We start from the raw sequence: 12,998 nt of genomic DNA, 5'->3' as shown, positions 1-12,998 counted from the left end.
GTAAAAGTAATATATCTTAAAGGAAAAGAAAAAGCGAATTTTTTATATATGTCGACATTTTCCCCGACTGTTATTTTAGGCAGTGTATTTTCGTGTATCATCGTGGCGCGATTTTTATAAAATATATCTTGGCAATTTCCCGTGTGTGCGTGAATGTTCTCAATTATTTCTGACACCGAGTCGAAAACCATCGATAGAAATTAAATCAGATGGTGAATTCGATATAAAATCGTGAGGGTGACTCTCAATGAATGGGCTTTATTTTACAGGCCTTTGAGAATTCATTTCGTTCTATAAACGGAAACTTTCATAGGATTCTCTTCCCGTTTTTTTTCAACCGAGTCTAAAACTATGTTAGCGACTGTTAAAAATGAAATGATATATCGAATTTGAGTTGAAATAAACCTGTGTGAGAGAGAAAGACAGCATGGGCCTAACTAAACAGGCCTCAAAGCTATTCGAGTTAATAAAATGGTGGATATTTGTTTACATGAAGCCTCTCCAAGAATGGGTGGAGCTACTCTGTAAACAGAGTAAGCCACACCCCCAGACAGACGGACAGACAGACAGATAGACAGAATCACCGTAGCCTATTATAATATAGATAGACACAAAATGTCACATTTTTTGCGAAAACTCCAAAACAGTTCTTAAAATTTCAAAGGGATTTTACAGAGGCATAAGTGTGACCCACTGCAGAGTCAATGTTACCGCATTAGGGTTGAGGTTATTTGTGCATGATTTAAAGCATACTCGACTGACAGGGGAGGCGTCATGATTTATCACGGCTTGGGTTCAGACCCAGCATGCAGCGGCGGTAAGTGAGGTGTCTCTTAACATGGTGTGGGATTGCTGCCAACATGCTAGTATTTAGAGATAAGCAACAGATTAAAAAGTCAAAATGAAGGGTGCTGGTGAGAGCAATGTCTGCCATGGTCATCGGCTACTTAAAGAGAGGACTATGGGCGCTCAAACTTGGGTCTTGGAATTTGGGTCATATGGTATTCTCTTTACTCTTTACAGGACCTATTTTGGTCCTAGTTTAAACAGCATTATAGATTTTCATAAAACTCACCATAACTCTCTTTGGGATTGTGAGTATAGACTCTGGATAGTAGCGTGTCTGGAGGCACTCTGGATTGCCAACCGTACCATACCGTACCCAGGGGCGTCGAGAGCCACCACGACCCCTGAGGCAAACAACCTTGGGGCACCCACCCTTTCTCTCTTTTATAACTTAAGGAACTTTCTTTAATGAAGATCCTAAATTAGAGTAGCAACGAGCTCATAAATAAAGCAAAATCAGCTTCTGGGTTTAAATGTAACGATGAGGAAATGAGGATGAGCCGATGAGGGGTTTCACGGTACTGTTTAAAAAAATACAGGAGAAGCTCGGGCCCCTCAACAGACCCCAGGCCCCTCAAAGGACCCAACTCCCCCCCCCCCCCTCCACACCCCTGATCGTACCTTCTAAAACGGTTTTTACCCTTGTTTTTTTAACCAACGTATAAAGAAAAACTATGGAATAAAAATATATGTAATGAGTCATGGCGATATTGGAAGATTCGTTAAAATAATTAGAGTCGATTAAAGTCATTATTTTTAATGTTGAAGCTTTTCCTTGCATTGAAGCCATACAAGTTGTTGTTCCCGATCACTGGTGTTAGAATTGAGCCTTAAGTAGCACAATGGCAAGTGTGCAACGTGCCTTAAAGTCTCCAGTCAGGGCGGCGCCCACACATGACAGAACTTCTATGAAGTATGAGCGGAATTTATTCTTGGGTACTGGAAGGGCTACAAGGATGTGGACAGCAATGTGTCGAGGAATGCAGTGGCCAATGTGGGGATGCTCAGCCCCCCTCTGTCCAGTTCCAGTAAGCTTTCACTGGACACCTTGTCATCCTCTGCCTTGTCTTCGGCTTGTCCATTTTGGTGCTTGTGCATCAAAAATCCAACAATGAAAAAGGACTTTATGCTTTAAAGTGAAGTTGGAGTCAAGAAGATCGGCTGTTTTACAGTTGGAGCATCTTTGACCAGCAATGCCCTGGGGAATGAAATAATATTTCAGCAGTTAATGTAATCGCTGCACTTTGGCGCCTGCAAGAACATTTCCAGCTTTGATGTTGACGTTTCCTCCACAGTGCTGCCTGGTTTGCCCCAAAAACTTTTCCAGAGGGTCTTGCGAGAAGATGGCAGGAACAACATATGTACTTCATGTGGGGATCGGCGAGAAGATAGCGACATCTGCGATGTTGAACTTCGTCATTATGATGAACTCACACTCCACCGACAGGTGCCAATTACCTCACACGTGGCCAGGTATTATTGAAGCTGTCCCAGTTCAGTTTTCAGGGAGCACAATATTAATCGAGTAGATTGATTGCCCTGAAGGAGCTGTGCTCCAACTCGAATCGCTCATGCCGGAGCGTTTGTCCTTAAAAGGCGCGACTGAGCGTGTCCGGGAGACCTGGGCGAGTCTGGACATGCCCGGGAACGGCGAGACTGGGTGTCGCCGGACGGGCCGGGCGTGCCTGGACATGCCCGGGAACGGCGAGACTGAATGGTGCCCGCGAAGGGGATGTCGGCCAGGCGGAGGCCCGTGTCCGTCGCCCGGAGGGCTTGCACCATGGTGTCAGTGGTCTGGTCAGCCGCCATAAGCGCGAAGTCCACGCCGAGGTGGACCGCGTTCGTGCTGGCCCGAGAAAGACAGTCGGCCACGGCGTTGTCTTTGCCGGCGACGTGCCGGATGTCCGTGGTAAACTCAGACACGGCGGAGAGGTGGAGCTGCTGGCGGGCCGACCACGGCTCCGTGACTTTGGCCATTGTGTAAACCAACGGCTTGTGGCCGACGAAAGCCGTGAAGGGTCGGCCCTCCAGGAGGTGGTGGAAATGGCGAATGACCAGGTGTAGACCGAGGAGCTCGCGGTCAAACGTGCTATATTTGAGCTCGTTTGGCCGGAGTTGCCGGCTGAAAAAAGCGAGTGGCTGCCAAACCCCGTTCACCCATTGCTCATGTATGGCGCCCACCGCGTAGTCGGAGGCATCCGTGGTGAGGGCGATGGGAGCGTTGAGCACCGGGTGAGCGAGCAGTGTTGCGTCGGCGAGGGCCCACTTTGAGCTTGTAAATGCTGCGTCCATGGCTGCGGACCAGACGACGTCGTGTTTGGCCGGCTTGCCCCGGAGGGCTTCTTAGAGGGGCCGCATGAGCTGAGCAGCGCGGGGCACGAAGTGGTGATAGAAATTCACCATTCCGAGGAACTCCTGCAGGGCCTTGATGGAGCGGGGACGCGGAAACGCGGTGATGGCCTCAACCTTGGTAGGCAGCGGCACGGCCCCGTTCTTGGTGATGTGGTGGCCCAAAAAAATCAACGGCCGTCGTGCCGAAGTGGCATTTGGCGGGGTTGACGATTAGGCCGTGCTCGCTGAGGCGCCCGAACAGTGTTCGGAGGTGGAGGAGGTGCTCGGCCCGGGACACGCTGGCGACGAGGATGTCGTCCAGGTAGACGAAGAGGAACGGCAGGTCGCGCAGCACGCCGTCCGTCCATCAAGCGCTGGAACGCCTGAGCCGCGTTCTGGAGGCCAAATGGCATTCAAAGGAATTCGAATAAGCCGAACGGCGTGATGACGGCCGTTTTTGGGATGTCGGCCGGCCTGACAGGTACCTGGTGGTATCCCCGTATCAAATCGATCTTCGAAAAAATGACCCGTCCTGCCAAACGGGCGGAGAAGTCTTGAATGTGCGGGATCGGATACCTGTCGGGGGTGGTAACGTCGTTAAGGCAGCGGTAGTCGCCACATGGGCGCCAGCCGCCCCCTGGCTTCGGTACGATGTGTAGTGGTGAAGCCCACGCGCTATCGGAGCGCCGCACGATGCCGAGGTGTTCCAAAGCGTCAAACTCGGCTTAGGCCACGGCGAGCTTGGCTGGGTCGAGGCGGCGGGCTCTGACATAGACCGGCGGGCCCGTAGTTGGTATGTGGTGCTCGATACCATGTCGTACCGCGACGGCCGAAAACGTCGGCCGTGTGAGGGCCGGGAACTCCGTGAGCAGGCGAGCAAACTCGTTTGCCGCCGGGAGGGCGCATGCTAGCTCGGTCGGCGCGGAGCTGCTCAACGTGCATGCCAGGGAGCTGAAGGTCTCGGCGTTGACGAGGCAACGCCGTTTGACGTCAACCAGCAGTCCGTGTGCGCAGAGGAAGTCGGCGCCCAGCAGAGCCATGGGCACGCTTGCGGTCACAAAAGTCCAATGAAAGCGCTGGCTGCCGAAGCAGAGGGTGACGTTGCGTGGGCCGAAGGTGCGGATGGCCGATCCGTTGGCCGCCACCAAGGAGGGGCCGCAAACCGCGGACTGCCTGTCCTGATCGGAGGCGGGTATGACGCTCAGTTGGGCGCCGGTGTCACACAGGAAGCGCCGTCCGGACGCTTTGTCCCTGATAAAAAGTAAGTTGCCGTGTGGCCGGCGCTCATGGCTGGTAATGAACGCCGGCCCGGCCGTTTCCCGACTTGCCGAAAGTGCACGGGGGTCGGCATGTCCGGGCCTTTTGTCCGAACCTGGCATGGTAGTAACACCACGCCTGGTCAGGTGGAGGCCCCGGTCGTCATGTTGGAGGCGGTCGGCGTGGCGTAGCGGCCGCCAATTGCGCCGGCAGTTCGGCCGCCGACCGTGCCGGGGGCTCGGGCGCCATGGGCGTTGCTTCGGACGGCGGCGGGCTCCAGGTCGCTGCGCCGATGCGTTGGCCTGCCGAGGAGATCTTGTCGGCTTCCCTGGTGAGGGCACGGGGATCCGTGATCTGCGTGCTTGCCAGGGCGAGGTGTACCTGGCTAGGCAGCTGACGGAGGAACAGCTCTTGAAAAAGGAAATCCGGGGCGTGCTCCCCGAGCAACGAGAGCATGTAATCCATTCGCTCGGACAGGCGCGTGTCGCCGAGCTCGGGCAGGTCGAGCAGGCGCCGTGCGCGTTCCACCGATGAGAGGGCGAAAGCATCGAGGAGGAGCTTCTTGATCGCACCGTACTTGTCAGTGGCTGGCGGGTGCTGGAGGAGGCTGAGGGCGCGGGCCACGGTGGCTGAGCCGAGTGCTGCTACCACATGATGGAAGCGGGTGTCGTCGGCGGTGATGCCTCGCAGGGCGAACTGGGAGTCCGCCTGGGCGAACCAAACCGCCGCGTGAACCTCCCAGAAGGTAGACAGTTTGAGGGCAACTACCGTGTCCATGTCGGTAGGTCACCAATGAAGGAGCTGTGCTCCAACTCGAATCACTCATGCCGGAGCGTTTGCCCTTAAAAGGCGCGACTGGGCGTGTCCGGGAGACCTGGGCGAGTCTGGACATGCCCGGGAACGGCGAGACTGGGTGTCGCCGGATGGGCCGGGCGTGCCTGGACATGCCCGGGAACGGCGAGACTGGGTGTCGCCGGATGGGCCGGGCGAGCCCGGGAAAGGCGAGTCCGGGCATGCCCGGGAAAGGCGAGACTGAGCGTCTCCGGGCGGTCTGGGCGAGCCCGGCACCGCGATCGCTCCGTGGTTGCGTCCTCGGCAGGTGTAAGGCGATTGTGTATGTTCAGCGGCAACCGCTACAGCCCCAAATTTGTCCTTCACATTCCTCAACTTGAACCACTCTGGGATAAGCGTGATGTATGTAATGTTTCCATCCTGGTGATTAACTTTGCCTTTTAAGGCTGTAAACGTCACACTCATCTTTTCATGAAAAACTTGACAGACCAGTGGTACGCTCTGTCACTGCAGAGTTTTAGGGAAGACTGAGGTGTGAGCTTTGAGAGATGTAGCGATGTCTTCCTGTCCTCCTCGTAAATCGCCCATATGTCACTCCACCATTCCAGGTATTCTGTCGTCCTGAGTGAAAGACCGTTGTTGGAGTTTCTCCATTATCCAGTTCTTTTGCAAGTTCTTCATGATGTACACATAGTCGTAGACCAGGAACACGTTGATAACATCGGCATCCAATGAAACATTGCATAGGCCGCCAAGCTTCCTATACCCAACCTGGTTCAGTGGGCAGTTGTCACATATTAACGAGATTGCACACCCACCCCTGTTCTTCAACACCTGGATAATTTCCAGCAGTGTGTTTCACAGCTGTGCTGCATCAAGTCTGAACACGGGATGTACATGGATGATGAGCTGCAGCCCCCAGTAGTAGCAAACTCATTTCAAAAGGGAGGGCAGACGTGGCCAGTTGCTGGGGCTTGTTGGCAGCTTGGCCAATAATGTGGTCGGCTGTGAAGCTCATGGCTTGCTTGAGGTTTACTTCGTTGAACAGTATGTTTATAAGGTATTGCTCTGGCTGCACATCTTTGAATATGACTGGGAGGTTAGTGTCGTCAAAGCTGTGGGACATAAATTGTCGAATCAGATGCTCCCAAGGAAGATTAATTGTTCTGCAGTTTTTCAGCATTGTGTTCGCTGCGGGTGAGATGCTGAGAGGTTCTGCAGCAAGAATAAGTAAATGCTTGTAGATTGATGGAAAAAGAAAGTTGAAGGAAACAAAAATCGATAATCTCCTTCCGTAAATTTCATAGAAGTGTAGTGGATATTGTTTTGACCAGTCAAGAGCATTTGCAGTTGTACTTGCAGGAATTGGAAGCGTGGTGAGTCTAGGATCTCCATCATGCGACTTAGCTCCTTCATCACCTTGGCCAGATAATCGGCGTTCGTGGCTTTATGATTGCAGGATAACAGAAAGGACTTCTTCAATTTGGGACCATTTGGGCAGGTGACTGTTCTTCTGCATTTTAAAGTTTTCCTTCGAAATCTCATAACCATCCCTCTCCAACTTCACCAAGTGTAGGAAGCCAGATGGGGCTCTACTTCCTTGATGGGGAGGAACTGACCACTCTTCTCCCAAGGTTGTCCACCATGAACATTGATCGATTACTTCCGTTGCACTTTATGCTGAAATCTGAGAAACGACTGCCAGTGTCGTTTGCGAATCTCTCAAAGTCACAAATCGCATCACTGTTGTCAAGGTGTTCTCTGCGATGTTGTTTACATTCAGAACCAGAAGCCATGGTTGTTGGCCTGGAGGGGGGGAGGGGGGGGGCTATGGACTGCTTTTTGCATGACTTGGCCACTCCCTTGAAAACTTGAGGGGGGAAGGGGAGTCCTACTGGTCACTTTCCTTCTCTTGCTGTGACCCACATATCAACATGTGAATATAACTTTTGTTCATAAGAAAGAGAGAGAGCGAGAAAGAGAGAGAGAAAAGCGGAGGGAGATTATCCATTTTTTCCCTTCAACTTCCTAATTTAAAGGGAATTTGATGTTGACAAGGGAGAGGATAAGGGAATTTTATGCATCTGAGCCAACGGCCTTAATTTACTGTGAGTAGCTCTGCTTTTCCAAGGAGAGACTTGGGTCGATGGAGGATGTCCAGTCTGCAGCTGTGCTCTGTGGCTTGAGAAGGCTGAGAAGAGGCTGAGAAGTTCAAAAGATTTAACTTCTTCCAGTCGATGACCTTCCAGGATTGAAGGACATGTTCCATTTATCAGACCAGCTTCCAATCATTTCCAGATCAGCAGAGAGCAATGCAGCAGCTACGGATGGGGGTGCTGCAATACACAATGTGGCGTCATATGCAAAAGGAAGATTGGGCTTCCCAGAACATCGAAGAGGTCATTTATATGAACGAGGAACAAGATTGGGTGCAAAACACTATCTTGGGGAACTCCAGCCTCCACTGTAAGAGGGAAGGAAAAGGTTCCATTGATGGCATCATGTTGACTGGTGGAATGGAGGAAGTCGGAAATGCAGGAATGAAGGCGCCATTCTACGCCACAGGCACAGAGCTTGGAAAGCAAATCGAGTTGCCAAAATGCGTCGAATGTCTGAGGTATGTTCAGGGAGATGGTCCTCACCTATTCTTTGAGATTGAGGGACTTCAACCATTGCTTGGAGAGGAGAGAAGCATGCCCAGAGTTGACAGAAACCAAACCGGGACAGAATCCAAACTGATTGTTAGAGATCAGGCTTCTGTGTATAGTCATATTCTGCGGTGTTGAGGTTGTTTCTTACAACTGAGGTAGATATTCACTTTGATAATAACTTTGGCAGAAGTGCCATTAGGGGCAGAGGAGGACTTGGAGAGTATATATGACAGATTTTACCCCCCTCATACTCACCCCCAGTACAACCACCAGTTTTCAACTCATTCCATCATGTGGTTCAGCAGTGAATGGAAGTCAAACAAACAAACAAAACTATCAGACACTTCTCAATTTATATATGATGACAGTCCACCTAGTCCTAGACTTTACACGTATTACTCACGGTATCCTTATCTCCATGTAATATATATGTACAAGCTACACGATGAGTCATCTATCTCTACAGCAGGACAATAAATGAAAGATAAAATAAAACTACAATTAATTTCAGTAAACATTTAAACGTTTAATTTTTCAGTCATTTAAATGCTTCATTTATGAAATGTGAACACAGTTCTATCGGACATTATGATTTACTTTTCCATGATAATGGGAATAATGGATTGAACAGACAATACATATGCATGCTCCATTGAGGCCTACGTAGTGATTTTGACAACAGTGTTGCTTTACTTACAAAACTTAATCCTGCATTCCCTCTTATGTCCATATTCTGCAGACGGGCTGGCAGGATTGCTTAAAGGTACGCACACTCGCCTCAAAGATGTCTAGACTAGGTTTGAATCCCGACCGAGCTATAAACTGTCATCCTGGTGTTTCACAGGCAGGGTGATTCATCGATGTGCCCTGGCCTACAGAGGGAATTGCGCTACTGGCACACTCAGCCAACGATGCACCCCAATGCCTGTGCACCCCTGTGCTGCTTACAAAAGAAGAAGAATACTGTGCAGACAGAGCATCAGGCAAAGATCATCCTGGGTGGTTTGCCATTGTCCGCAATTGGTAGGCCAGTGCATTACTTTTGGAATTTGAACAGAGTATTGAAAGAATTACCTTTCTATATTGAAATTATTAGTCGAAAAACAATTATTGCACTAGAGAGGAAAAATAAACTTTTCCACATTTTTATAGTTTTATCACATATTGCACATAAAGTTATTTCTGATCCACTGACTGACTGATATTATTGTTCGGTACCCTTCGGGTGTTGTAGAAAGCTGAAATTTGGCGTGCCGACGGACATCGAAGCCGGTACACCGGGAAAAATCCAAGAACCGTCAGAAAACGTCAGTAAATGAAAATTTACATTAAAAACCGTAAATACATATGTAAAGAAAAAAAACCTCAATCAATATTTAGCATTTGAAAATTGTAATTTATATGACTGTAAACTATGAAATAAAAATCTCAATGAAAATTTATGTACAAACAGTAAACGCGTCCGTAAAATAAAGAAATAAATAAACCTAAATGTGATGTCTAGCAGAAGGTCGGTGGTGCTTGTCTATAATTATAAAGTTTCTATATATTATGTACCTACATACGAAGCACGGTTTATTATTGATTACACAATATGTAAGCATGCCCTATGAGTAAAATGTATAAAGATAACCTTACAAATCATCTTTCCATCGAGACCGTGTATATACTTGATCATCAGGTGGACACACAACTTTCTAGGGAAAGAATATACTGCAACACTGCAGGGGATGGGGTTTAGGGAAAAGGGTGTTGGGGTGGGGTGAGGTGTGGACCCCAAAGTGTTGTGCCACATGTCCCAACCATTGCAAAGTGCTGTTTAAAATAAACGCAAATACTGTCGCCGCTTTTATTATGCAACCCGAGCTGTAGAGCACGCACGGCATGGTCCACAGGTCGCTTCTGCAACCGCGAAAGGTCTTGCGTGGTCGCTAATCCACTCACTCTGCGCCGTTTTGTCCGCTCCATGCCCATTATGGAGCCACAAGAGTCCGTCTGACACGCGAAACTGAACGAAACTGAACGCGGATTGAATGTTTTGCGCAGTTTAGTGCCGGATGTGCGCCATTCTTCGGACATGTATATTTAGCTCTGCACGCCAATGTGCTTACCAGCCACTGGTGAAGGCTTGCGTAGAACGAGCCAGCGAGTCTTCCACTGCAAAAAAACAAAACAACAGATAGCGGGACACAGGGTCAGTTACATGGCCCACATGAGTATGTGGGTAACATTGGCACAGGCAGATGATAGGGTCCGTGACGCAATATAAGGGGATATATAGCTAATAAATGGCCTCTAAAGGTGGTTTTATATTTATATAGCTAACTGTCATCTTAGTTTGCTGGAATAATTATTGGCTGCATTGATTATGCGTTTATTTAAACAATATATAAACACACACATATATAAATATATATTAGTTTATAGTTTTTATAGTTTTATTTTATAGTACATACATATTATATTTACATATATTTACATATACATACATATATACATATACATTATACATCACACACACATATATTTACATATACATGCACATATACATATTTACATATACATACACATACACATATTTACATATACATACACATACACATATTTACATATACATACACATACACATATATTTACATATACATACACATACACATATATTTACATACACATACACATACACATATATTTACATATACATATACATACACATATATTTACATATACATACACATACACATATATTTACATATACATACACATACACATATATTTACATATACATACACATACACATACACATATATTTACATATACATACACATACACATATATTTACATATACATACACATACACATATATTTACATATACATACACATATACATATATTTACAGATACATTCACATTTACATATATTTACAGATACATTCACATATACATATATTTACATATACATACACATATATTTACAAATACATACAATTATATTTACATATACATACATATATACATACACATATACACATATTTACATATCCATACACACATATTTACGTATACATATACTTACATATACATACACATATGCATATACATACACATATACGTACACATATGCATACACATATACATCTACACATATTTACATGTACATATACTTCCACACATATTTACATAAACTTACATATACATACACATATTTACACATACACACATGTGTATATATATATATATATATATATGTTGGAACCCATCTGTGGATCGGTCCCATCGGCCGATGGGTCTAACCCGTTTGCGGATCCGCAGATGGGCGACCCATCTGTGGATGCACGAGAAATGACAATGCAGACCCATCGGCCGATGGGTCTGCGCCATCTGCGGATGTGTTGTTCACCTTGAAGGAATGTGTATGCATCAATGGTGGATGAGTATGTTTATTTGAACCTAAAAATAAGCAATTGATGTCATAAATGTTTATAAAGCAGTCCGTGACATGTGGTTTGTCGATAACCGTTTGTCGATAAGATAAAAATAAGATAATGTCGCTCCATTTAAAAACGCTGGTCTACTTCGCTGGTGGCACTGGCAGACTCAGCTCTCCATTGTTTATATCGCAATTCCTGGCATGCCTTAATCACCCCAAAGCTAAAGATGAAGGTGTGGCTTCGTAATCGGGGCATTGTCAATTATATAAACACAATAACGCATTATGTGATTCTATGAGGCCCTCAGTGTGATTCTATGAGGCCCTATGTGATTCTATGAGGCCCTCAACGATGGGTCTGAGCCGTTTGCGGATCCACAGATGGGTTCCAACATATATATATATATATACAGTGCGTATCAAAAAAAAGGTAATCCAAATTCAAGAAGTTAATATGCAAAGGTTATTTAGTTTGACAATTTACATGTGGTTTACCAATTATGAGGAGATCCTCAGCTTTCCATTGATGCCTTTCATGCATCATTGCTGTCACACATGACCGAGTACATGTTCATTGAAGATGACAAGTTCAAATCGCATTTTTACAAGTTTGGCTAATCGGTGAATTACACATACACATACACATACAAGTACATATACGTACATATGCATATACATATGGATATATTTACATATACAGTACATCTTTTTACATATACATATATTTATACATACATATCCATACAACTATACATAAACATATACATAAACATATACATACATATATATATATGAATGAATTGTTCAAAGCGTGCCGTCTATCGGATGGATGTTACTCTGGTTGTCCCTTCTGCTCGTATTAGTATCACATTGTGTGTTTCGCGAAGAGTAGGCGAATTATCCCGGTCGCCCTGACCGAATTCCAGATTTCTAATGTTTTCACTCGAACGTCAAACCTGACCATCCGGTTCGTGAAAGACTTGAGCCAAAATTTTCCTCATACGATCCCATAAAGTGGGAATCATTTGGCCGTTACACTAATCGTCGCATCGATGTGCACCTGTAGAGAGTAACGGACAGGTAAACTGTTATACCGGAGTACCCGACGACATTCAAGTCCACGATCAACCCGCCGTGGGAATTCGGAAACGCACCCGAGTCGTGTTAAGCAAACCGAGTGTTCAAAGTGAAACGAGTGTAGGTTTCGTGCATGTGTAGAGCGGAATTCTGTCTGCGACACACTCAAACCTTCTTCCCTTGGCGAAGTCGTGCCTCGCCTTCCACCAGGACGGAGCCCATGACGATCCATGCCCTGAAGCAGCTTGAGAGCCCGCCGGGCGGACAGCTGATGGAGACATGAGGAGGGGACACGCAAGGAAGGACAAACAGGGAGGAGACAGAGGGAATGCGTACAAAATGAAAAAGAAACACGCCATTCATTTACGGAAGGATAAATACAATGAGTGTAAAATAATTTTAATATAAAGTAGAATTTATTTTGAATTTATTGAATGAGGAAGAAGAGTGCAATAATGCGCAGCAGTTGGAACCGCTTAAGTCGATACTGTCGATGTTAAAGGAGAAAAGGTTGTAAGTAATGTTTTGTAGGAACACAGGGTCACGTGTTTATAAGATGAGCGATTGTGATGGAACGCGATTGTTCACGGATAGGTGACAAGGACAGGTGGCTGCAC

At 46.7% G+C, this 12,998-nt stretch overlaps 1 protein-coding gene across 1 annotated transcript in view; it reads right to left on the bottom strand.

The window, feature by feature from the left end:
- LOC137425438 (protein Dok-7-like) overlaps window positions 1-12,654 on the bottom strand; it is a 106,555-nt gene extending 93,901 nt beyond the window's left edge. Inside the window, exons 1-2 of the mRNA XM_068113875.2 lie at window positions 12,553-12,654; window positions 9,989-10,034 (exon numbers count right to left, since the gene is read on the bottom strand). Of these exons, the coding sequence (XP_067969976.2) occupies window positions 9,989-10,034; window positions 12,553-12,603 (97 nt within the window). The 5' untranslated portion in view covers window positions 12,604-12,654. The remainder of the gene's footprint in view (window positions 1-9,988; window positions 10,035-12,552) is intronic.
- Window positions 12,655-12,998: the final 344 nt, after the last annotated feature.

Source organism: Myxine glutinosa, chromosome 4 (genome assembly GCF_964187855.1).
Source record: "Myxine glutinosa chromosome 4, kmMyxGlut1.1, whole genome shotgun sequence".
Lineage (NCBI taxonomy): Eukaryota > Metazoa > Chordata > Myxini > Myxiniformes > Myxinidae > Myxine > Myxine glutinosa.
Note: the sequence above shows the minus strand (reverse complement) of the source record. Positions and strands in the feature narration are given on the sequence as shown.